Source organism: Penicillium psychrofluorescens (assembly GCF_964197705.1).
Source record: "Penicillium psychrofluorescens genome assembly, chromosome: 6".
Lineage (NCBI taxonomy): Eukaryota > Fungi > Ascomycota > Eurotiomycetes > Eurotiales > Aspergillaceae > Penicillium > Penicillium psychrofluorescens.
The window spans coordinates 2,936,368-2,960,042 of NC_133444.1; the positions used below are offsets into that span (position 1 = coordinate 2,936,368).

A 23,675-nucleotide genomic window follows, 5' to 3' on the forward strand; every position below is an offset into this window, starting at 1 on the left:
ATTACGGCTGCTAAGAACCAAGAGATGGTACTACCTTGCCTCTATCAGTCTCGATCTATATTGCCTTGTCTCGTCGCTTCTGGATCTACTATGCCAAGCACTCAGTCAGTGAACATATCGCTATATCTATTTTAAAGGTAGTTGGGCGATCGGGACGAGGAGCCCAGGGGAAGTCAGAGAGACGACGGAAACCGGAGAAACAGCGAGATCATGTAGCGCAAAATCCAACTCGCTTCTCCCATTTGCTCTCCTTCGGAATCGCCCAAAAACGGAAAAGGCTTTTCTCGCACATCGAGCCTTGCCTGTTTTCCCCTTCGCGCCTGCAACCGTTTTGTCGATGACGTAGAGAATGCGGGCAGTTCCCAGATCGCGATCGCCTCCGATACAAATAACCGAGCTTGGAATGTATCGACATAATTCTTCTGTCAGATCTTATTCCAAACCCACTCACTCCATCATCATGCCGTGGTCCTTTGCGCTCCCCCAGGCGATTCTCACCTCGCCGGTGCTCTCGGTCGCCACGCCCATTCTCACGGGCACCGGCGTCGCGCTTCTAACGAACCGTGAGTAGACACCCACACACCACAGTCCATGATCAAATCATAAGTAGTGACACGTTGGCCCCTGCAGGCGTGCGAACCAAGAATACCTACCACCAATTTCGGCAGCCGCCGTTCAACCCGCCCAGCTGGCTCTTTGCGCCCGTGTGGACGGTGTTGTACGGCATGATGGGCTACGCCGCGCATCACGCCACGATGACCGCGTCGCGATCCTTCTCACTAGCCGTCCGAGATGCCAACGACTCGGCGCAGACGCTGTACACCGCGCAGCTGGTGCTCAACAACCTCTGGATGCCCCTGTTCTTCGGGCTAGGGCGACCAGCCGTGGCCCTGGGCGACATGGCGCTCCTGGTTGGGAATGTCTCGCTACTGCTGGTGAACTGGTGGACGGCTGACCGCACGGCATTCTGGTTGATGACACCGTACTACGCGTGGCTCGGGTACGCGGCGTACCTGAATGCGGGTGTGGGGTACTTGAATGGCTGGGTGTTACCGAACCGAAAGTGATCAGAGTAGTGAATGAGCATCGTTCTCAGTAGAAGAACGCAAGGGAGACGAAACACTATCTCTATGTACGTAATCGGCAACTGCAAGGAAGACTCATCCTGGTAAGTGCCATCGTTTTCGGCAGGGATTTGTACGCCTGCCTATTGGTTGCTGTCCCAAGTATCTTTGCTGACCGCCTCCTATTAGAGGCCCACCGCCCACGTGTCGGGCCATTTGAGTGGTGAAAATCTTCAATGCCGGCAGAATAATTGGCCGGGTACTTCCTGGAATATCCGTCTCCCTTAGTATCCTCTAAAGATCGTTCTCAAAGGGCTTCAGCCTTTTGCAATGCCACTATCCGAGTCCCATGTCACGCAGATGTCCCTAGCAGTGCCCCCCCTGGCTTCAATTCCGTGAGAGAAGCGAGGGTAATCATCCATCTTTATTTATAGTTGAGGTGGTGATGTGCTCGGATCCACCCGAGTGGCAAGCTCCTCCGTCTCCTTCTCCTTCCATCCCCCGGTGGGCCCGGTTTCTATCTTTAATCCACCATCCCTCGCGCCCGGGGAGAACCTGCTGGGAGAGATATGAGCTGGCCTCAAAGCTGAGCTACGATCCACCACGGGATCGTCGCTTCGGGCAAGCCGCATGCAGGTCATCCAGGAAAGGTCTGGCGATGATAACCGCACACGATGGCATCCACCACCCTCACTGGCCACCCTGGCTATCTCGGCAGATTTTTCTTTCTTGCATCTTCCATGTTCGTGCAGGATCCATGGGCTCTCGGGGTGTGCACCACAGGCGCTTGCCACTTCGACCCACTGTTAGGTGACGACCAATATTCTCCGGTGCAGCGGTTGGCTGGGGCCTGGGCCACCGAACTCTGGCTTTTGGTTCTTATCGATGATAACATCGTGGATCTAGACTGCCAAAAATTCAATTGTCCCGCGGGACCCACGCTTCCTCCGACTCGCCTCTGCACAGCTGTTGGTCCTTTGTTTTGGTTTCTTTTCCCTTTCCTTTTCCTTTTCTCTCCTCTTCCACTTCCACCTCACATTCTTTCCAATCCCATCTTTTTTTTCCCTTTTGTCTCGACGTGGCTACACTCATGTCGGATCCCATCCGCTACGATCCGCACCCGAGTCCCGTTGAAGAGCAGCCATTCGACCTCCCACCGCAACCCAGCAGTCGGCAGAGTCTCGAGCGTGAGGACACTGCCGATGCCGTCCAGTATGAGTTGGGGGTGACTCCCCCCAGCCCGCCATTGCAGCCGAGGAGTCGCCGTGGATCACAGCGAGTGCGCTTCCACTCGATCAATGACACCATTCACCCGGGACACGGTCACCAGGCACCTGCATCGCCCGATCGAGCCACCTCGGACTCCAACCGTCCTCTTCTGCCTTCCGCCGACCTGACAGAAGTTCCGCTCTCTGGAACCATCACCCCGCCCGCGGCCGCTTACTCCCCCAATGGCTCGGCGTTTGCCGAAGCATTACACGCCTTGCCTTCCGAGAAAGAGGAAATGGAACGATCTACCTCTGCACGAGAGCGGTTCCGGGCTGCGGGTCAGCTCCTTCGACAAAAGACCGTCCGTCTGACAGAGCGGCTTGGTCGCTCGCCCACGGACGATGGAGAGGCTCTGTATTCCTCGTTCGTCCCTGACGATATCGATGGAGGCATTCCGCTCGAGGAGCTGCAGGCACAGCGCGCTCGAAACGCTGCGGACCGGCTGCGGACGCTCGAGAACGGCGATGAGTCGCATCAACCTGCCGCCAGCGCCGAGGCCCATCGCCTGGTTCGCAGTATGACCAGAGCCCAAGACCAGCTAAGGCAGCGCAAAGCGCGTGGCGCATATCAACGCTCTGGTCAAACCACTCCCCAGGGCATTCTGCAAGGCTTCGCTGCCCGGCGTCGATCCAGTGGGTTTAGCGGCGGTAGCGGCATTCTGTCGCAACTTCTCAAGCTACAAGCCACCCAGGCAGGGGGATCCCGCCCGGATAGCTTCGCCTTGACGGATGACTCGGACAGCGAGACGCAGGTTTCTTCTGGAGCGACCACCCCAAAAAAGGGCTCCCTCTCACCATCCATGCCCCCATCCATGCCGACCTCTGGTTCTGCCACGCCCCGCAAAGAAAAAATCAAGTGGTACAAGAAGCCCAACCATCGATCCACCTCGTCACTCGTCAATGCATCCATGAACATGAGCAGTGCTAGTCTGCCGGCCGCGGTCGACGCGATACCTCCCAACAAACGGAACAGAAAGAGTAAACGCAAGACTCGCCTCGAGGACGAAATCCGTGTTACAGTGCATATCGCCGAGATCTTGGCCCGTCAGCGTTACATCATGCAGCTGTGCCGGGCCCTTATGCGTTATGGTGCACCCACCCACCGTCTCGAGGAGCACATGCAGATGACAGCACGCGTGTTGGAGGTGTCTGGTCAATTCCTGTATCTCCCCGGCTGTATGATCATGTCCTTCGATGACCCGACGACGCGCACCGCCGAGGTCAAGCTTGTGCGGATGGTGCAGGGTGTCGACCTCGGACGGCTGGGTGACACCCACAACGTCTACAAGAACGTGGTGCATGATTTGATCGGTGTCGAAGAGGCCAGTCAAGAGCTGGACGAGATCATGCAGCGCAAACCGCGATTCAACAAGTGGGTGCTGGTTCTCATGTACGGATTGGCTAGTGCTGCCGTCGGCCCCTTCGCCTTCGGCGCGCGGCCCATTGATATGCCGGTCATTTTTTGTCTTGGCTCGCTGGTCGGATTTATGCAACACGTCCTGGCACCGGTCTCCGTCTTGTACTCCAATGTGTTCGAAGTCACCGCCGCCGTCCTCACATCCTTCATTGCTCGTGCCGTTGGTAGCATCCAAGTTACCCGGAATGGCGTCCCAGAGCGTCTGTTCTGTTTCTCAGCCCTGGCACAGTCCTCGATCGCCCTGATTCTTCCTGGTTTCATGGTTCTTTGTAGCAGTCTGGAACTGCAATCACATCAGATGATCGCTGGCTCTATTCGCATGGTGTACGCCATCATCTACTCGCTGTTCCTGGGCTACGGTATCACGGTTGGCACCACTATCTACGGGCTGATGGACAACAATCCAACTTCTCAGCGAACTTGCAGCAATCTAGACATCTATGGGTCGCAGTGGATACAGCATTTCCCTTTTGTTGCCATCTACGCTGTGTTTCTTGCGATCATCAACCAAGGCAAGTGGAAGCAAATGCCGGTCATGGTTGTCATTGCCATCTCGGGATATATCACAAACTATTTCAGCACCAAGAAGCTCGGATCGTCGTCCGAGGTGGCGAATACGGTCGGCGCATTTACAATCGGCGTTTTGGGCAACCTGTACAGTCGCCTTTGGCACGGCCACGCCGCCACCGCCATCTTGCCCGGTATCTTCGTCCTCGTTCCATCCGGTCTTGCATCTAGTGGCTCTCTGATTGCTGGCCTTCAATACGCCGACGAGGTCAAAAACAACCTGCACACCTCTGGCAACAGTTCCAACTCGAGCAGCCTCTCCGAATCGTCAGTGGCGAGCCTCGGATTCGGCATGATCCAGGTGGCGATCGGCATTACGGTCGGTCTGTTCATTGCCGCTCTCATCGTTTATCCATATGGAAAGAAGCGCACTGGTCTGTTCAGCTTCTAATCTTCGCATCCGACCTACTACCATTTACACATATATCTCTTTCTGTTTTTCTATTCTCTCTTTTCTGGAGCGGCGTTCATCTGCATTGTTCAAGCATATGACAGCACATACATTTGTTAGATTTAGAAAGTTGGGCGTTTGTTATTCTGGCGAAGATCGTGACTGAGTGGCGTATTCCTTGCGCCGACTACTGTCGAGTCCATACATATTACTTAATACAAATAGATCAATCAATAATGATATTCAAATCAAACAACAACTCACAATTTGAATTGGGTCAATTAGACACTGCATTATATCATTAGCACATTTTATTGTCCCGTCGAATTATGTTGCTCAGCAATCCCACACGGAGTACATGCGCTGTTGTCTCTCCATCGAGGTACTGCTTCCAAAGGACGGCATTTGGGCCTGAATAATGTATCGACCAGCACATATGGCTATAGTTTCTGCCGAACCGTCGCATCAGACAAAGAATCAGGAAGTCATTCAATAATTGTCTGAAATATTACGCAATTTGACCGAGGCTAGATCCCAAATGACAGATTCGTCCCCAAGTTCGGCATTTGTGAACCCAGTGTTGGCCCGTGCTGATCAATTGCAATTAAAGTGCTGCAGAGACGTCCAATGCGATCGAAAGAGGTCCTATGTGGTGGGTCCCCAGCATACCCGAAAGGGAATAGGGTCGGTGGATCCAGCATTCAGTCTCAGGCACAGACAAAATTTCTGAGCAAAGAGAAAGCTTAAACCTACGTTTATCGAAGAGCCGCGCGCGGTGGATGGCAATTTGAGTCAAAAATTCTTCTCACAGACAAACCGCAATGCGCCGCCCTATTTTAACCGACTTCGTCACCACCTACCGCGGCGGTAGCGTTGAAAACCGACATGCCGTCCACGCCGCTGTTGTCGATGCCACGGGAAAGCTCCTATATACCGTCGGGGATTCATCGCGAATGACCCTAGCTCGCTCTGCTGCGAAACCAGCGCAAGCGCTCGCCATTATAGAAACTGGTGCATTTGACCAGTTCGGTTTCGATCAACCCGACCTGGCGTTGATGTGTGCATCTAACAGCAGCGAAGAACGACACATCGCTCGCGCACGCCAAATGTTGTCCAAGGCGGGCGTCTCAGAAAGTGATCTTCGCTGCGGTGGGCATGCTCCCCTCTCAGATGCCGTGAACCGTGCCTGGATCAAGAGCGACTTCACACCGACTGCGGTGTGTAGCAACTGCTCCGGTAAACATGCCGGCATGCTTGCTGGCGCAAAGGCGCTGGGCGCAGATATAAAAGATTATTACAAGCCCACCCATCCTCTTCAGGTGCATGTGAGGCGAGTTGTGGATGAAGTTACCGGGGTCCGGCCGGACGAGGCGGCATGGGGCTTGGATGGATGCAATCTGCCTGCCCCTGCATTTCCGTTGCACTATCTGGCCCACATGTATGCGAAATTCGCAGGTGCGGGGAATGAAGCAATGCATGCGGCTGCAGATTGCGATCCGTCCGAAAGGATGAATTCTATGGCTCGGATCTTCAACGCCATGACAACATATCCAGAGCTCGTCGCTGGCGAAGGAAGATTCTGCACTGTGCTTATGGGAGCCTTTGAGGGAACCCTGTTTGGGAAATTGGGGGCGGATGGGTGCTACGGGATTGGCATTCGGGAATGTGGGCAGACAAAACAGCTCGGAGCACATGGCGCAATTGGAATCGCGGTGAAGATTGAGGACGGGAATGTCAATATTCTATATGCTGCCGTCGCAGAGATATTGGATCAACTGCAAATTGGGAACGAGTTCATGCGCGGAGCTCTTGATAAGTTTCATCGACCTGAAATTACGAATACAGTTGGTGCGCTTACGGGACAGGTGTCTCCTGAATTCGAAATAAGGGCTATTTATTCTTAGATATACTCGGTATTATATACCGGGCTAGTATATCAGGGAGTGGACGCATAATCTGTACAGCACACCGGCGGAGTTTTTCCCTGGTCTCTTAGGTTGATAGCTTTCTCTCTTCGTTGCACGGCAATGTCACTGAGCAGACCGGCTTGCCCAGGTAATAAAACAAAAAACTTGAATCGCTCGCTGAGTTTCGGATGAATGCCATGTTGTATGTATTTCTCAACAAATCAAATGGTTCCGGTCAATATTGTGTACTTTACTTTATGCCTTTGTCTTCTCGACAGGCTCGTCGGTGGATGCAGCGTCCACGCCGCGCTCAAACTGCGCTTGGCCATCCACCCTAAGCATGGCGCGTGCCACACGAGGAGGATCGAAGATACTTTTCGATTGGGCGAAGATTTCATCAATTTCCTCCAATGAGCGGCCCTTGGTCTCAGGGAAGAAGAAATATACAGACGGCACGATGGCAGCATTGATGACGGCGAAAATAATATAGTAACGGTTCTCGATGGTGGAAAATCCAACCGGAGTGATTTGCGCTAGTAGGAAGTTGAATGTCCATACGGTAGCTGTGGACACGGCGCTGACGGCAGCGCGAATTTGCAAGGGAGCCATCTCAGCTGCGTAGAGGAAGGTGAGACCCGAATAGCCAACAGTAAAGATAAACTGGAAGATATAAAGGAAGATCACAGCCACAACTAAAGCACCTGAGTTGTTGTGCTGGGAAGTTGTGCCGGCAAGAATAGCCATGCAGATAGACATTGCTCCAGCACTCCACAACATGAGAGGGCGACGGCCGAGACGATCGATCGTATAGAAGGCCAGAAAGCCACCAAAGGGCTGCATCAGGCCCATTGCAGCGGCCAGGATGCGCGCCTTGACTGGGTCGAGACCTAGGTACTTCTGGAAGATAGTAGTCGCATAATAGGTGATAAGGTTCACGCCGCACATTTGCTGGAACATCTGACCGGTGGCGGCAAGGTATGCGCGGTGAAAGAGTCGCTGCTCACCCATTGTAAACATGTCGCGCCAGGAGCCTGATCCAGCTTTGGCGAGAGAGGCTTCCATATCTTGGATGCTGCCGTTGATCTCATCCGAATCAGGTTCAACGTCTAAGAGTGCCGCTAGGACCTCCCGGGTTTCTTCCTCTCGACCGTGCTTGAGGAGCCAACGCGGAGATTCGGGGAGGAATGAAATAAAGACCATCGCAGTAAGCGAAAGGACCACTTGGAAGACTAAAGGGAATCTCCAAGAAACCGAATTATTTTTCACAAAGTAGAATCCAAGATCGATCCACAGGGCGAGGGTGACGCCGACTCCGACAAAGATGCCGTCAGTCACAACGTTTGACCCGCGCTTGTGTGATGGAGAGATCTCGGCCTAGGAGACGGTTAGCCGGTCCGAAGTCTATTAACCGGATGTAGACTCGCCTGCCAGATGGGCACGGTCGCAACGTAACCTCCGGTGCCCAGACCTAGAACCAGTCGCGCTACGATAAATTGGGCGAAATCGAAGGATGTGGCCATGAGCACGGCGCCAATGATCGCCACCAAATTAGTGAAGAAAATAACCTTTCGCCGCCCCAAGAGATCGCCCAGGTAGATGCATGACAAGGCGCCAAAAATACCCCCGACAGTGTAAAGCGCAATAACGGTCCCTATTGAGATTCCGATTCGTTAGGATAATGCGCGCGATTTTAGTCCATCCGCCACGAACCTTGGATTTGCGATCGTTCTAGCTGGTTGGCCTTGGAGCTATGAATGGTGTCCATTTGTGGGAATTGTGTATTGAAGGAATTAAGGGTCAACAACCCTCCAGCGACGCTCATATTGTAGCCATAACAGGTGAATGTCGGACACACGACCAGCATGACGGCCGCTCGGAGAAGGGCATTGCCCCGGAAGCCCAGGTAGGGTTTGATGGCCATGATGGTGGTTGGACGACGAAGCAACAGGGATCATGAAACCGGCACTGAAGAATACCGAATGTGGTGAGAACAAGCGAAAATAATTAAGTGAGGATCGTGGTCCTATATGGGGATTTATGGCCATTGCTTAAGCGATCCTGATCTCCCTCCCCAGAGGGTAAGTCCAGTACTGGTCTGGGGCGGGCATCGCCGTCTGCCGTTGATCAACCAAATTGGCGACCTCGGCAATCGGAGGGCCAGCCTATGAAATTCCGGGGCTTCCGCCAGTGGATCTGCGCCCCTGTTCTGCCCAAACCCCTAACCCCAGACGCCATGACTCCTTAGCGTGCAAATTGCAGCCAGACATGTGCGCACTGGTCACTACGATGCTGTAGAGATCCGGGGCAGTGCGAATCCCGAATCCGGGGACGCCCATTGACGTTGGTTGTATGGTTGAGTCGATGCGGACCCGGCCGGGAATTGTCGACCCAGGACAACGGGAATGGGGAAGTGACCTCACAGCTCTACCCATGCGTATTACAAATGGCATCGCTAACCAATTGAAGGGGTTGGACTGATGCTCTTTGACACAACTACATCAAAGGTGCTCTCAAGATAGGGGAACTCCGTGTAAATCGGGCGGTTCAGACACCCCAGTCTCGCCCGCTGGACCAGAATGCAATGAATAATCATAACTGACCAAACCTTCAATGTCGGTTGAACAGATACCTTGTAGCCTGATATTTGCCTGAGGTGTCCGAAAATCACCGCCGCGTGGAAATGGATATGTCCTCTTGCTGGCTTGCACAACTTCACCAACATGTCCTCGCGTTCGTTTTTTTGCTTCCTATGCTCACTTCTATAATTCAGAATGGCTGGAGCGTTTTGTGATCCTGCCATGTATTGCCCTATCCAATCAATTGCACCGGCCTCACTGTTTTTTACTCGTTGTTCAGTCCTGATAATTGAGATGATTCCGGGACGATGCCTCTGCGGCGAAGTCAAACCTCTGGACAGATATAAACACGTCTATGCTTGTCCTATGGATTTGTTTCTAACAACATGAAAAGCACTGCGCTTTAGCTATATGTGCGTCACATACGTTGATTTGGTTGCATCCTAAAAAACCATCCCGCCGCCTATTTTGAACGTTAGCTCGGCTCAAACGCAAGACAACTCAACTCAATCCTTACCATCTACAACCAAATCCATTCCATTCAGATAGCTGCCCCCAAAATCACTGCACAAAAGCACTACGGGTCCTGTCAGTTCATCCGGTGAGCCCATACGCCGCATGGGATTGCGATCTGCCCACACGGCGCGATGACCCGCAAGTTGATCGCCTTCGTTCAGTACGGTATCCATATACCCTGGAGAGATAGAGTTTACACGGATACCGTAGCGAGTCCATTCGGCAGCGAGCGAGTTTCGCATCTGCAGTATGCCCGCCTTGGATACGTTATAAGCCATCTGCGGTTGGGGGTAATTCACCCGGTGGGCACTGATAGACGAGATGAACACGATGCGGCCGCCTGTGCCATCTGCAATCATGTGTCTGCCAGTCAACATATTAGTTTCCGTTAAAGTTGTTTTTATTCCAGTGAGCATACCGCCCCACAGCTTGTGCAGTCAACCATGACCCAGTCATATTGACATCGGTAACCTTACGCCACTCGTCAAACGTCATTTCTTCTGCCGCCACGCAAAGTGGGAGACCAGCAAAACAGCACAGTATCCGCAGCGGGCCCAGAGCGTCACGCGCACTCTTCACAGCACGCTGTACATTCTCTTCGCTAGTTACGTTGCATTCTGAGACCACAAAGCGCGCCTGCGGGAAATCTCGGCGAAGGGCTGTGATATGCGGGGATCCCTTCTGCAGTGCCGCTGGGAGGTCTAGCAACGCGAGTCCGCTAAGTCCATGCTCTAGTAAGGCTCGTGCTGAAGCGAGAGCGAGCACTCCCGCACCCCCGGTAACTGCAAATGTTAGCATGAGCTTGAGCTTTTGTATTGAACGCTACACATACAAACAGCATTTCCGGATACAGTGAACCTCAGGCATGCGTTCTCTGCTGGGGTATTGGTCTGCGGGAATGGGGCAGGTGGAGCATTCAGTGATGCTCCCGCCACCTCCCCCAGTTTCATCCAAGGTATCTCAGCCATTTCACTATTATCGGTGTGCTTGTGCTGTGGCCGACAGAACAGTATAGAGTTGCTTTGTGTCTGCGGTGTCGAGTGTGTGGCTGTTTTGGCGATGTTCAGGTTACATAATAAAGATATGTATAGGCGGGGACCGGAGTGGGGTTGCCCGGCCTGCTCTGTACGACGAGTTCAACACGGTTGTTTTGAAAAGATGATGGCCTTTTCTCTAGGTGACACGAACTCCGAATCTTCTGGCTTTGGGATAAAGCCTCACCGATCAATCAATATTAATAGATTGGAGATCCCGAAGCAGTGGTCATAATCTGGTGACTGCCAGTAGCATGTTGACGATAGCTTCATTCTTTTCTATTCTGGGCAACCAAGGCTCCAGAGTGGTACTAATAGCAGCAAAAACATAGCCCTTTTTTGAGAATGTTGTATCCTTCGGCCTCACCGCCACCCCTACTTCTTATTCAATCATCCATCATCCTGGGACTGGAACGCTCGCACGTCAGGTGATCCCCATGCGGTGAACAAGGACTCACGCCGTCGGCCAGATCGACTAGTTGAGCTCAGAACCAGACTGTCGGGTCTCAGTAGATTGACAGTCCCGGTCACACCATTTCAATGGACACACCCCGCCAAATGACCGGCAATCTTCTCACCTCCCAGAGCCATGGACGAGGATGACATCGCGGTGGTAAGTGCGCGCTCTCCGGCTGCGAAGAATCACTAGTCATGACCGATACGAATATTTAGGATCCCGATTTCCATGAAGTCGTAAATTCCTACGAACCGAGCGACTTTCGCTCGTGCGTTTCCCGATTCCTCAGGCCCTCAAACCGCAGTTCTCTTATTCTCTGTTGCACAGTGAGACATGCAGTCTAGCCTCGACCATCTACCACGGGGTCATGGAGAATGGCAGACGGTGAGCTTTCCCAACGTCAGATACAGACGAGAATCGCTTATACTCCGAACTAGATACCAGACGATGCGTGAGGGCAAATTTTGGTACATACCCTCAATTGCAAAAGGTATCTGCAATGCTGACGCAACCCAGGGGTCCGTCTGACGATTTACAATTCGAGACATATGACGCAGGGTGATTAATTCCAACATATCTATAATGACATGGACTCAGAAGCACCCAATCCGCTGTTGCATGCGCCGGTCGAAAGTCCAATGGTATCACTAGCCCTGTCCCGATCGCCGAGACCATAGCTCGATCTAACAAACAGAAAGCATATACTCGATATCGGCACGGGAAGCGGAAGCTGGGCTGTGTAAGTCGATAGATTTTCGCGTCGGAAAAAGGTTGTCAAACTAACGCACCAGTATCCGCTCAGTGACGCAGCTGATATGTTTCCCGATGGTTAGTCTTTCTTCCCGTGGCTTGCGCGGGATACGCTGACCTCTTTCGCAGCCACTATTCGCGGCGTTGATCTCTACCCGCCACCTGTAGAGTGGGTGCCGCCAAACTGTCTTTTCGAGTTAGACGACGTACTTGAGAAATGGACCTGGAAAGAGCCATTTGATCTGATTCACATGCGATTCATGCTAGGCGCCTTTACATCCCCAGAATGGGATTCTGTTTACAAGCAATGCTATGAGTAAGACATCTGACCCAAAATCTGTGTCGGAAAACTAAACAAACTTCTCGCAAGCTCGTTCCGGGTGGTTGGCTGGAACAAATGGAAGCTGATTGCAAAATCCTGACCGACGATAATTCGATTCCTGGGGATAGCATATTGAACTCTTGGGGAGAGAATATCATTGGGTCCGCAGCAAGATCCGGTCTCCCCGTGGAACTCCTGGACACAATGTAATCCGCTATTGAGATCGCCGGGTTTGTTGATATCCATGAGAAAGTGTATAAATGGCCGATCCGGATGTGGTCCAACGATCCCGTACTCAAGGAGGCGGGTCGTTTAAATCATCAAATGTGGAAAACCGGACTGGAAGGATGGTCCATGTGGCTGCTCACAAAATTCGGGACCCCAAGGCCATGGACTATGGAGCAAGTCCATGTTTACGTGGCTAAGACTCGAGCCGACATAGTGAATCCCCAGCACCACATGTACCACTACTCGTAAGTGCTAGCGTACCTGGGTTATTTCGCCAACTTGACAGTATACAGGCGAAGAATCTGGGCTCGCAAACCCCAAAGTGAAGAAATAATTAAAACACGCACAACAATGTTTGAAAAACCGTCGCCTGAGGATAGTGCGATGTTGTCACCGGTGCCGACTGAAGCGTCGGTGACCAGGGATTTATCTACACTGAAAATTGGAGACGAAGATCGTTATTGATTTCCTTGGGTTCGATGTCGAGGCTAACGTCGGTGGGCACGATCTTAAACACCCACGCCATTAATAACAGTCATTGAACCGGTTATTATTTGGTGGTTCTTCGCAACCACTGCGGACATTTTTCACTTCAGTACTAATAGTACGACAGTGGACACAAATCATGCTAGGCACCAAAGACGACAGTCGGCTTTCGTCTTCTGACACGGCTTTAAATCTTCAAACGCTATTATCTTTGAATGGCATTTTCTACTTGGAAGCGAAATTGCTTTTGGCCTCTCGAGAATACATCATAATGGAAACGCAACAAAGGTCGAGAACGAACTCCAGAGGGTTTATCAACAGTGGAACAAGGATCAATTTCAGTTCCTCTAAGCAGTCAGTATTCAATTAATGAAAGAAGTGAAAAAGGAAAAGAAAAAATAAAAACAGTAGTACATGTTCAAAAGTAGATGAAGATTGCCAAGGAGAAAAAAAATATTGATTAGGCTGGGGTTCGATCCCAGGACCTTGTCGGTGTGAGCGACACGTGATAACCAACTACACCACCCAACCAATGGAATTAGAATATCACAGAAATAGACTCTAGTCCAAGAAATAGAAAATTGCAACAAGAATGAACTGCGGCGGATACTCCTATATGAGCATTCGTGACTCGAGATGTAAATAAGAGCAAATGCAGAAGATTTGGGATACTGATGACCATATTCAGTGTGAAGTGTGACGTAACTACAGTCCTAAGAGGGTGTAATTCAAGCGATGTGCAATTCGGGAACATGTGTATGATGGCTTGCACCTTTGATCGGCTGAAGGTATTCGCGATCGTGGCGTTCGTATATCTCTCTGAATATTTTCTGGTGATTCGTCCCATACTATGCACTCGACGTTGTATTCGCCTGGACGAATAGCGCCATCGACAATAATAATCCGGCTTAGAGCACGCCATGTACGTGACTCAAGAGTCCGTGTGATTGGAGGAGGACCGCCACTGTGGGCCCGGCTGTCGCGATGATATCAGCAGTCGCTGATTTGACATTTGGGTGCTCTTCTCTTTTCGACTCATCAACTTTGTCTCTATGGGGCCTAACATATCCACGACTGGTGAGCCTGGCTTTCCATCGTAATCCGCTCACCTTCACTCCGATGGCCACGCCCTCCTTCTACGCCGGACTCGCCGACTAAAGCAGCCACTGTACTAAGCTGCTTAAGCGCGGCCCCCCCGGCCCCAGCAACTGAAATTAATCATCTCCCGGTTCCCCCGTTTACCTGCTGCCTCGTGGGGTCCACCCACTTTTTTTTAAACTCTACACACCTTTCTTTCACATTCTCTCTCTCCTACTCTCTCCCACTCTCCCCCACTCCCTTCGCGACAAAAGTGAGGGCCCGACCGTGAGAATGCGGTCGCTGACCCGCAGGGCGGTCTTCGCTATAATCAGCACTCTCGTCTTCATCTTGCTCGTCTCCGCGCTCGTTTCGGAAACACGACAGACCTGGTTGCCTATCTCGAAGAGCTCCTCAAAGCCCGATTTCTGGGAATGGGACACCAGCACGAGGTTTCGCACGCCGCATGCCAAGCAGTCGCATATTGCCGATGTCGATATCTGCGATTCCTTCCCCACAGACCGGTTGGCCGGCGTCCAGGTCGTTTTGAAAATTGGCGGATCCGAAGATTCCGAGCGACTTGACATACTCACCTCCACTGTCACCCGCTGCATCACCAATCTGCTCATTGTCTCGGATCGAGAGGCGGTGCTTGACGGCCATCGGGTCCATGATGTGCTCGCCGACCTACCGCCGTCGTTTCGAGCCACGGCCCCCGATTTCGACCAATATGAGGCCCTCCAGCGAGACGACGGAAGTTTCGAGAGGGCCGCGGGTTGGAGGCTAGACCGCTACAAGTTTCTACCAATGGTCGAGTATGCGAAGCTGTCCAACCCGTCTGCGCAATGGTTTGTCTTCCTTGAATCCGATACCTACTTTTTCTGGGACAATCTATTCCGGCTGCTGGACCAGTACGACCCTGACGTGCCTTTGTACTTTGGTTCTCCCTCGCCGGGCCGACACGATAAACACGGGGAGGTTACCTGGTTCGCCTATGGAGGGGTCGGTTTTGTTTTGTCCCGCGCTGCGGTAGATAAGCTAGTGCATCGGCCAGCTGGGCCAGACGGGGAATTCAAGCTGCCATCCTTAACGATGCAAGATGAACGTCTGGTTACGAGTGAATGCTGTGGAGACTCCGTTCTCGGATGGACACTGTTCAAAAAAGGAATCAAGCTCTCTGGCTTATTTCCTATGTTCAACCCGCATCCCCTACACGGCATTCCCTTCGATGATTTGTACTGGTGTCAGCCAGTAATCAGTTTACACAAATCGTCATTGAACGATATGGCTGGATTGACGAAGTGGGAGAATAGTCGGGATCGTACGGTACGTTTCCATTCACTTTGTCCTCTCTGCCATGTCTAACTGTGCCTTTTAGCACCCACTGCTCTACTCAGATCTGTTTGAATACACTCGGATGGGCGAACTGGCCGACAAGGAGGATTGGGATAACGGCGAATGGGGTGGATTCCAAGACCCTTCAGAGTCACCAGCTCACAGATCCTTCGAAGCCTGTCGGTCAGCTTGCCATGATAATGAGCGCTGTTTGTCCTTCACATATGACTCCACAGGGCACTGTATCTTTGTGCCAACCATGCGCCTCGGCCTGAAGAAGGTGATCTCCCCAGAGGTCCGCTTGTCGGCAGGATGGGACAATGAAAAGATCAACAGCTGGACAGCTTCGCATCAGTGCTCACGGCCCCATTGGGTGAAGCCCAGTATAGAACGCATTTTCTGATCCTCGGCGGCCGGCGTATCATTGGAGTTTGGAAATATGGCGTTTTATATGAGATTTACTGTTTGGCGGTTGATATCGTCTCTTCTACATGTGATCTGAGAACATACTGGCAGATACCCCTCGGGTTCGAAATATCCATTCTAGCTGAAACTTTTACTTCCACATTGCCGTAAACCTGTGGGGCACCCGTCATGTTTACCAAATAATCTCGAAATTAAGAAATATAACACATACCAGTCTCCACAAGTCCCAAATGGTGCTTTTCATACCTTTTTGAGTATTTTTCCCGAGTCTAATTACATTGTGACACAGATTCTTGGGTATAACAGAGATCAACCAGCTCCGATGCTTATTAACTCCTGAATGCTAACACTAATAGTCCATGCACAAGTTACCGAGGCTTTACCCGCTATGGATTAATACAACTATATGTGAATTTGAAACCCCCATTCGCCTCATGAACCTAATTCATACGTAGGTCTCGTAGCCTCCGCTCCCCCAGAGCCCAGTTCAGACAAAGGCTTGCCGGCTAGCTGCTGAGGGACCATCTGCCGGGCGAGAACACTTTTACCATCAATCTCGGAAGTTGGCGGTCCTGAAGGAGTCGCAGCGCTCAATTCAGCTCTGGGCTGTTTCTTATACCGCGTTCGGAAAAAGAAGATCCCAAGAACAATTATGATAATCGCGCCGACGGCCACTCCGACACCGATTCCTGCTTTTGCGCCAGTCGATAGGCCACTGGATTTCGAGGCTGCGGTATCGGTGGTTGATGTTGATGACGAGTTCTCTTGGCCTGCTGGCGCCGTAGATGTCGTAGATTGGGCAGCTGTGTTTTTGCTTGTGGTTGTGGTTGTGGTTGTGGTTGTGGTTGTGCTTGTATCGGATGGCGTAGAGGTAGGCGCACTCGAGCTAGCGGTTTGACTGACTTGACCACCCAGGATTCTCGGTGAAGGGAGCGAAAATGTACCATCCGAACAACAGTCAGACTGGCCCAAGCTCTCGGCAGAGTCATGGCAGCAAAAACTGGTTAAGCCGACATTGCAGGACCAAATATAGTCGGCGCTTGAGGATGTGCCTTCACGGAGATTTATTTAGCTTTCGGAGATTGACTTGCAGGGAGCGCATGGTCACATACTGGTACCGCAATGGGTAAAACAGCTCTTGTAGCTGGTATCTTGGCACGAGGAGGTGTAATAAAGGCCCGTGTAGTTATACGTTGACCCGTCGGAGAAGGTAGTCAGTGAGCCGTTGGCATGATTGTTTTTGTCGCGACACAACCCATTATCCATGCATGTGTCCGCTGATGGACAGCAGAAATTTGAATTCGGACATGGGGCGTCCCCGTTGGCTATTGATCCATCGCGATAGAAGCACGAAGCGGAGGCGGAAACGAAGTGCAAGATGCCGACAAGTAGATAAACTCCGAATTTAGAAATCGCAGGCATTTGAGGCCGACATTGTAGTTGGGGATTTTGGCACCCCATGAGATGCTAATTATGGAGATAGGAAATCTCCCTTGCTGGCGGTCAAGTCAAGTCCGGGTCAGGGGGAACGAATTCGCTTTAATCTCACCAGATTTGCGGGGGCTGACCTCGCTAAACACGTGCCGGGGGGCCTAAACCGCCTAGCGTGCAACTTGGACGCCAAGCTACCAGACTGGTGCGCTCGGAAGTTCCGCCAAGCGTGCCGCTCGCGAGGAGACTGATTTTCGTCAACTCCTGCTCTGCCTTCATCCAATCGTGTTGCGTCAGCCAGATTGCGATTTGCAAGAACTGAACTCTCACTCAGAAGAGCGCCGAAATGGAATTTCGTTGGTTTTTCCCGGCTGCAGGTCGGAGCGTACCTGGTCGCCAATCCGAGCCCTAGCATCAAATGATCTACAGGAGACAGGTGTGACTGTTGGTCGATCCAGCCTTGAACAGAACCATAGATCGCTCTCATCTGCTTCTGTAGAGGAGGATAAGTTAGCTCGAGGAGTTTCTAACTGGACTCATTGACAGCCCAAGATGTCTGCGAAGACGAAGACAATGGTCACGCCACTGTGATAGAAATCCAAGGTCCTGGGGTCCGGTTCCTGCAAAGCGATGCCTCAGGCCACGTTTTCTGCGCTGTCAGTCGCGTGTGTGATTGCACTGTTTCAATCATTCTTACCCGCTCTTTTGGCTCCTTCCTCTTTCCACCTTCTTGATCTTCGCCCAAACGCTCTGATTTGACTGATAACGGACATCCCACACCTGCCTGTCCCTGGTCTCACCCCTCCAGATCGCCCCATCTTGGCTTGATTCACCGGCCGGAACCCAATCCACTTCAAAATGCCCTCTACTGATGCGCTTCGTATGGCATCCTTTGATGCACTTTTACTCACAGTGCCAAAGTTTTAACACTGACAGAGCCACCTCTCACCCCGCCCGAGCGGGAGATTGTCAAGTCCTACGGCGGTTGGACACAGTTTATGACGAGCTTCGGGCTGAAGCCTTGGATCGAGGATGATGTCGACGAGGGAAAGAAGATCCTGGAGGCCTTTGTGAGGAACGACTCTGGATGAGAGAGTCTACTTGAACTGAAGCTTTCGCGGCTTTGCCGGAGGGCTCATTTGTACTTTATTGAATGTCACGTCTACTGCCCTATTAACCTCGTCCCGCATGCTGATCGGCAGGGTGTCCCCAGATTCAGGTGGACCCCTCGCCATTGCCCTTATTTTACTTGTACAATAGGGAGTACGTCAAGCTTGAAAGTTCATTGTCCATAGACATTCTCTATCTTGAATACAACGGAATCCTCAGCTCAACCCCATCCAATCCATTTCCACGAGGGCATTCCTCCAAAGCTTGATGGGCGTCCGTGCACAACCCACGTCAATCATTTCTTCGAGGAAGGTGCGGTGTATGTAGAACTGCCCTGGCCGTTGTTGGAGTACGTGCTGCCGTTGGAGTTGGAGTAGTAATACGAGCCATCCCTAGTCCAGCCATGTCAGTGCAGTCAGCCAAGTCAACAACCTAGAGAAACGAACGAGTTGGAGTAGTGGTACGAGTTCGAATTCGACGCACCGGAACCGTAGTCCCGAGCGCAGTAGTGGTTGCCCTGGCGGAGGGGCTTAGATTCTCCTCATAATAGGGGAGTCTAGTAGCACTTACCTGGCTGTTGGTGCCGGAGCCCTTGTAGGAGTAGGAGCTACCGTGGTTGTCCTGCGGCATAGTGGATGAGTGAATGGTGTATGTTGTGGTGATAAAAGAGATAAGGAAGATGAAGAAGAAGAGAGGGGGGGAGAGCAGAGCCGGACCAAACAGAAGGGCTGACATCACTCGGGATCTACACACACAAAAAGCGGACGGAGGTTGGTACAGACAATATGATCAGCGTCCACGTCTTCTCCTATAGAATGTTACTAAACTGACAGAAAGATCATCAACTCGGTGGATATTGCATCTGCATATCAAAACTATGAAACACCATGGCAAAACCATATCCAGCGCATATCAAGAAGCATTCAAACCCAACCACACACCTCTGTAGACACAGGTGCCTTTGAGGTCGACCAAACAAGGGCTTTCACACCTCCTCTACATTCTTCTCCAACTGGAGCTTCTTGATACGCAGGTTGACAACAGACAGGTCATCTTCCAATTCCTCCCGAGCCGCAAGCAGAACGGCGAGGTCATCAATGTCGTCGTAGTTGTCAACGTCCTTGCTCCTACGAGCATTCTTGGTAGCCGATTTGGGGGTGGTGGTCTTGGACGACTTCTGAGCCTTGCTGGGGGTGGTAGGAACCTAGAAGGCGCAGGATTTAGCGAACGGACATGCTCCTCTGGTCGAGATAATACTTGCCGAAGAACCCTTACGTTTCTGGGACGGGGAGGACTCAGTAGCAGCCTTCGGAGTGGCAGCACTGGTGTTTCCGCTGAGCTTCATGGCGTGGTTGAGGATGAAGCGCGGGGTGCTGCCATCTTCATCGACTGGCCGACATTAGCTGGGGCGTAAGAGCTGGGACATTTCAATGGACTACGTACCGAACGAGCATCTCCCTTGGTGCCCATGGTAGAAGCAATTCATGCAGGCACCTTGCGCCAGCAGCCTCTTGCCATCATCCGCAACCACGCACGAGGCGAATACTCCGCTGCCCGATGTACAGGTATGGCACCACGACGCCTTGGGAACTTCAAGACCAGTGGCCTGGCCCCAAGCAGCGCGAGTCATGGCGGGGGTTTTCAGCTCATGCGGCTTGCCTTTGTTGTCGGGCTTTCGGTACTCGAGAGCCCGAACCCAGTCTTTGTCTGGCAGCTTGAGCGTACCAGAGGCGATCTTGGACTTGACCTGGGCCAGGAGAGTATCCGAGACGGGCGGTCCGTCTACTACGTATGGCAAGGATATAAACGTGGCACTTTAGGAACAAAAAAGCAGACTTACTCTGCTCCTCGTCGTCCGTCGCTCCGGTCTTGAGGAGCGAGGGCGAGGGCGACTCATCCTTCACATTCTCTTTCTTAGCCATCGTCTAATGAGAGACAGGAAAGTGATACAGAGACACAGATGAAGGTCAAGGAGAGTGGGAAGGAGAGGGTGAGTGGTGGGGGAAAAGGAAGGTGGAAAGGAAAACAGAAGCAAGAGCAAGAAGAAGGAAAGAAGGAGAGAAGTGTGCGAGAGGGAGAGTCGATTGGGCAAACACCCAAGTGACGTTGTTTATGATTTCCAATGAGTAAAATTCAGAAACACCCAAGTAAAAATAAAAACTCCACGGGACCATTTCCAAAACACCAGCCAGATATACATATGTACACGGTCGTCAACTCATAGCCTGCGAGGCTCACAGCTCTATACGAACCACAAAAGGGAATATTCACATGCCCATCCAGAGACGCCAGCGTTCACCCTAGACGGGGAGTCGATCAAGCTCGGATTCATTGTCGTCGTCGTCCCGAGGCCTGACAGGCTGATAGGAGCCGCCTGAGATGGATCGTCGGCCTCGCAGACGGCGGGAGATGGCGCAGTAGACACCGAAGACAAGACAGCACAGCGCGAAGATGCCGATCAGGACCGCGCCCCAATTGCGAACTGAGGCGAAGATCCCGCGCGGGTGGGCCGAGATGCGTGAAAACACATCCGTCATGCCAATCACCTCGCCGTTGGTATTGACGGCGCACACGCGCAAGTATGAGTCAAGTTCTGGGGTCAGGGGAATCTCGGTCTCAAAAGTGGTGCGAGGGACTTGGCTAATGGGGTTAAATGTCATGTTGGATAGATTCAGGCCATCCCACGCTTCAAGGCGCCATGTAGCCACCTCCGTCGCACCGTTCCAGCTCACAAAGATGCTATCGCCGGCGAACGCAGCGTCCGGGATGGTATTCGGCATGCCAACCCAGTCGCTCTTGGTCACCCGGTAGGAGACGATGCGGCCAAAGGAGAAAAAAGCCGATGCACCGAAGTGCACGTCACAGACAACATCTCCCTTGCTGGTAAACTCGGTGTAGGCGGCGCTGTGGCCCCATCCAACAAACACATTCCCGGTATCCAGTAGCTGAAGGTTGCCCTGCGACGGCGTCATCATGGCCTGCGGATGGTCGTATGTCCTGAGCAACTTGACTTGCCGTGCTGGGGCATCGACCTCAACCATCATGCCACGACTGACCGGGGTCGGGTCAGTGTCGGCCTCCACCTCATTGTCAAACAGAGATATCGTGTTGGGACCTCGCCAGCGAGCGTCATGTTGCCAGTGAAAGTCGACTTTCGCGTCTTCGGATGTATCAGAGAATTCATTTTGTGCTCCACCGAGGTTCCAAAGAACGTCTCCTGTGTTTCCGTCGATGCAGGTAATGGAATGGGTATGCCGACCCGATACCAGGTAGCGACCCTGGTCATCCTTGTCTACGCTGTTGAAGTGGATATAGTCGTAGCCAGCCGTGCGTTCGTGACCGCGGTCTCTAAGTGGCTCGTAGCTGCTGTTCGGCGAGAAGAAACTGGACGAGCGCCACTCAAAGAGTAGCTCTCCGGTTGCGATATCGAGTTCCTGAAGGATCCCGTCGTAGAGCCAGCCGAGCTCGGGTCCTCCAACGGAAGTCAGGTCGGCGGGAATCGGTTCGTAGATGATGATCAAAGCAGTCCCGTTCGGGGTAATTTGAAACTCGTGCAAGTCGCCATCCAGGTTGCCGACAGGAGACACGACATATCGTTGTGTGTAAGTCGAGTCCAGCTGTACAGGAGTTAGCAAACCCGCACCAGAACTCCGTCTGCCGGCCGAGCCCCTTACCATATACCATGAACCACGACCATGAGCATCCTCTTCGTCTCCTTGCCAATAAGTCAAAAAGTCCTCGCCTCGATATCGTTGGACCCGAAAGTCCTGCGTGGTTCCCCATTGGTGTCTGGTCCACACCAATTCTCCCCGAGCATCCAAGATCATCGGGCCCGGGTACGCGACGGAATCGCCTCGCGGCGCAATAAACGTATACCGGCCATCACATTGGGCGTCCGAAGGTGAGATCTGAACGACCGGCGAGTCTTGATCAAACGAGACGTAGCTTTGCGACGGACCAAAGCCGTGAACCCCTAGGTCGTACCAGCTCAGATCCGTACGAAAGCGAAAGCGGCGGATTTGCGGGACCACGAAAAGACAGAACAGAAGGAGCCCGCCCAGAGCTGCGACGATTGCGAGAATCCAGCGGTATGGAGACCGCTTCCGAGGGCGACCGGCGCGATGCTGCGGCCGACGCCAGGAGCTTAGGCGAGCAAGGCCGGAGAAAGTCCGCCAGAACATGGGCGCATTGCGGACTGGAGAAGGGGGTCGGGGTAGTAGTAGGGGCAGGGGGGAATGTGGCGGAGAGGAAGAAAGAAGAAAAAGGGAGGAACGAAATTATAAACCTGGCGCCATCCATCCATCCCCCGCGGGTGCAATCCATAATAATCTCTCAGTCTCCGCCCACCCTGAATACTGGCGTCACTCCTTACCGGGCGGGGACTCTTGGCCGTACGCTGATTCGGCCGCCAGCCGGCATGCCAAACAAGGTTCGCCATCTGCCAAGGTCAAAGTGGGTCGGTGGGATGCGCGTTAACCCCAACCGAAATAGCAGGCGATGCGACGCATTGCCCTGAACGCGGTGCGTTTCATCGCTTTGACTCCTTCCGCTCCTTGGTCCTGGAGGGCCGATGCGGCGCCATCTCGCCTAGCCCGGGGCCGAAAGCACCGACCGCGCGTCCCTGCGATAGTGTGGCGGGCGTGGCGTCGATACCTCGAGGTGGGACTTGGCTTTCCCCGTTGGCCCAATCACTGCACGGCGAAGCACTCGCCAGTGCCGATATCCGTTGGACCCATTGTGGTGGCGTTGGAGGGCATCGTACATCCCCCGCTACGAAAAGGGTTCGTTCGTCACCAGAATGGGAATGCGAAACGAGAACGAGGGGGGCGGTTTCAGGGGAGGCGGTGGCAGAACAATGGACCGTAGGTCTCCTCTGCCCCCTTGCCCGATGCATGGGGGAGTCAACACCGCTCAGACAGATAGATTGAACGCGCAATGCGACTGTGATGAAAACCGGCCGAATGATGGGGTGGCGCCCTCTGACGGGGCCTAAGCAGGGTTCAAGCTTCCTCGTGTGCTTGGCACTAGGGATGAATCCACCCGAGATACGAAAGGCCGCTGAAGGGGCACGTGATGGGAGTTAGGGTTAGTGCCGCAATCTATAGACGTCGGTGGACATCCGACCGAGCACATACTAAGGATCTCAGACGACGACCTCGACGGATTCATCTACCTTTCGTGTCAGTTAGTCCTCGGTGACAATATACCTCTCTCTGCGTTTGCAGCTTCCACTTTCCAGTTGATTAGCTGGGACAGTCCAAGCGCGTGGAACACCTGTTCTTCTCACCCACTTCACCCTCCATATCACAATCG

General features: G+C 52.7%; 8 protein-coding genes and 1 non-coding gene across 9 annotated transcripts; 4 read left to right on the forward strand and 5 right to left on the reverse strand.

Annotated features, from left to right (window-relative positions):
* Positions 1 to 460: 460 nt before the first annotated feature.
* PFLUO_LOCUS9576 (uncharacterized protein) lies at positions 461 to 1,067 on the forward strand (the record flags this gene model as incomplete). Its single annotated transcript, XM_073787418.1, has 2 exons — positions 461 to 563; positions 631 to 1,067. The coding sequence occupies 2 exons, from the start codon at positions 461 to 463 to the stop codon at positions 1,065 to 1,067; spliced, it is 540 nt and encodes a 179-aa protein (XP_073643576.1).
* Positions 1,068 to 2,154: 1,087 nt separating this feature from the next.
* PFLUO_LOCUS9577 (uncharacterized protein) lies at positions 2,155 to 4,707 on the forward strand (the record flags this gene model as incomplete). The annotated part of the gene is made up of 1 exon (XM_073787419.1): positions 2,155 to 4,707. The coding sequence occupies one exon, from the start codon at positions 2,155 to 2,157 to the stop codon at positions 4,705 to 4,707; it is 2,553 nt and encodes an 850-aa protein (XP_073643577.1).
* An 821-nt stretch (positions 4,708 to 5,528) lies between these two features.
* On the forward strand, positions 5,529 to 6,611 carry PFLUO_LOCUS9578 (uncharacterized protein; the record flags this gene model as incomplete). The annotated part of the gene is made up of 1 exon (XM_073787420.1): positions 5,529 to 6,611. The coding sequence occupies one exon, from the start codon at positions 5,529 to 5,531 to the stop codon at positions 6,609 to 6,611; it is 1,083 nt and encodes a 360-aa protein (XP_073643578.1).
* A 258-nt stretch (positions 6,612 to 6,869) lies between these two features.
* Positions 6,870 to 8,535, reverse strand: PFLUO_LOCUS9579 (uncharacterized protein; the record flags this gene model as incomplete). The annotated part of the gene is made up of 3 exons (XM_073787422.1): positions 6,870 to 7,988; positions 8,024 to 8,265; positions 8,325 to 8,535. 3 exons carry the CDS (start codon positions 8,533 to 8,535, stop codon positions 6,870 to 6,872), a joined length of 1,572 nt encoding a protein of 523 aa, XP_073643579.1.
* Positions 8,536 to 9,633: 1,098 nt separating this feature from the next.
* On the reverse strand, positions 9,634 to 10,674 carry PFLUO_LOCUS9580 (uncharacterized protein; the record flags this gene model as incomplete). The annotated part of the gene is made up of 4 exons (XM_073787423.1): positions 9,634 to 9,653; positions 9,708 to 10,069; positions 10,125 to 10,488; positions 10,539 to 10,674. 4 exons carry the CDS (start codon positions 10,672 to 10,674, stop codon positions 9,634 to 9,636), a joined length of 882 nt encoding a protein of 293 aa, XP_073643580.1.
* Positions 10,675 to 13,440: 2,766 nt separating this feature from the next.
* Positions 13,441 to 13,514, reverse strand: PFLUO_LOCUS9581. Its single transcript has one exon. It is a non-coding gene; the product is annotated as a tRNA-Val (tRNA).
* Positions 13,515 to 14,354: 840 nt separating this feature from the next.
* PFLUO_LOCUS9582 (uncharacterized protein) lies at positions 14,355 to 15,798 on the forward strand (the record flags this gene model as incomplete). The annotated part of the gene is made up of 2 exons (XM_073787424.1): positions 14,355 to 15,386; positions 15,439 to 15,798. 2 exons carry the CDS (start codon positions 14,355 to 14,357, stop codon positions 15,796 to 15,798), a joined length of 1,392 nt encoding a protein of 463 aa, XP_073643581.1.
* Positions 15,799 to 19,347: 3,549 nt separating this feature from the next.
* On the reverse strand, positions 19,348 to 20,284 carry PFLUO_LOCUS9583 (uncharacterized protein; the record flags this gene model as incomplete). Its single annotated transcript, XM_073787425.1, has 4 exons — positions 19,348 to 19,566; positions 19,624 to 19,751; positions 19,806 to 20,147; positions 20,203 to 20,284. 4 exons carry the CDS (start codon positions 20,282 to 20,284, stop codon positions 19,348 to 19,350), a joined length of 771 nt encoding a protein of 256 aa, XP_073643582.1.
* Positions 20,285 to 20,662: 378 nt separating this feature from the next.
* PFLUO_LOCUS9584 (uncharacterized protein) lies at positions 20,663 to 22,543 on the reverse strand (the record flags this gene model as incomplete). The annotated part of the gene is made up of 2 exons (XM_073787426.1): positions 20,663 to 21,979; positions 22,037 to 22,543. The coding sequence occupies 2 exons, from the start codon at positions 22,541 to 22,543 to the stop codon at positions 20,663 to 20,665; spliced, it is 1,824 nt and encodes a 607-aa protein (XP_073643583.1).
* Positions 22,544 to 23,675: the final 1,132 nt, after the last annotated feature.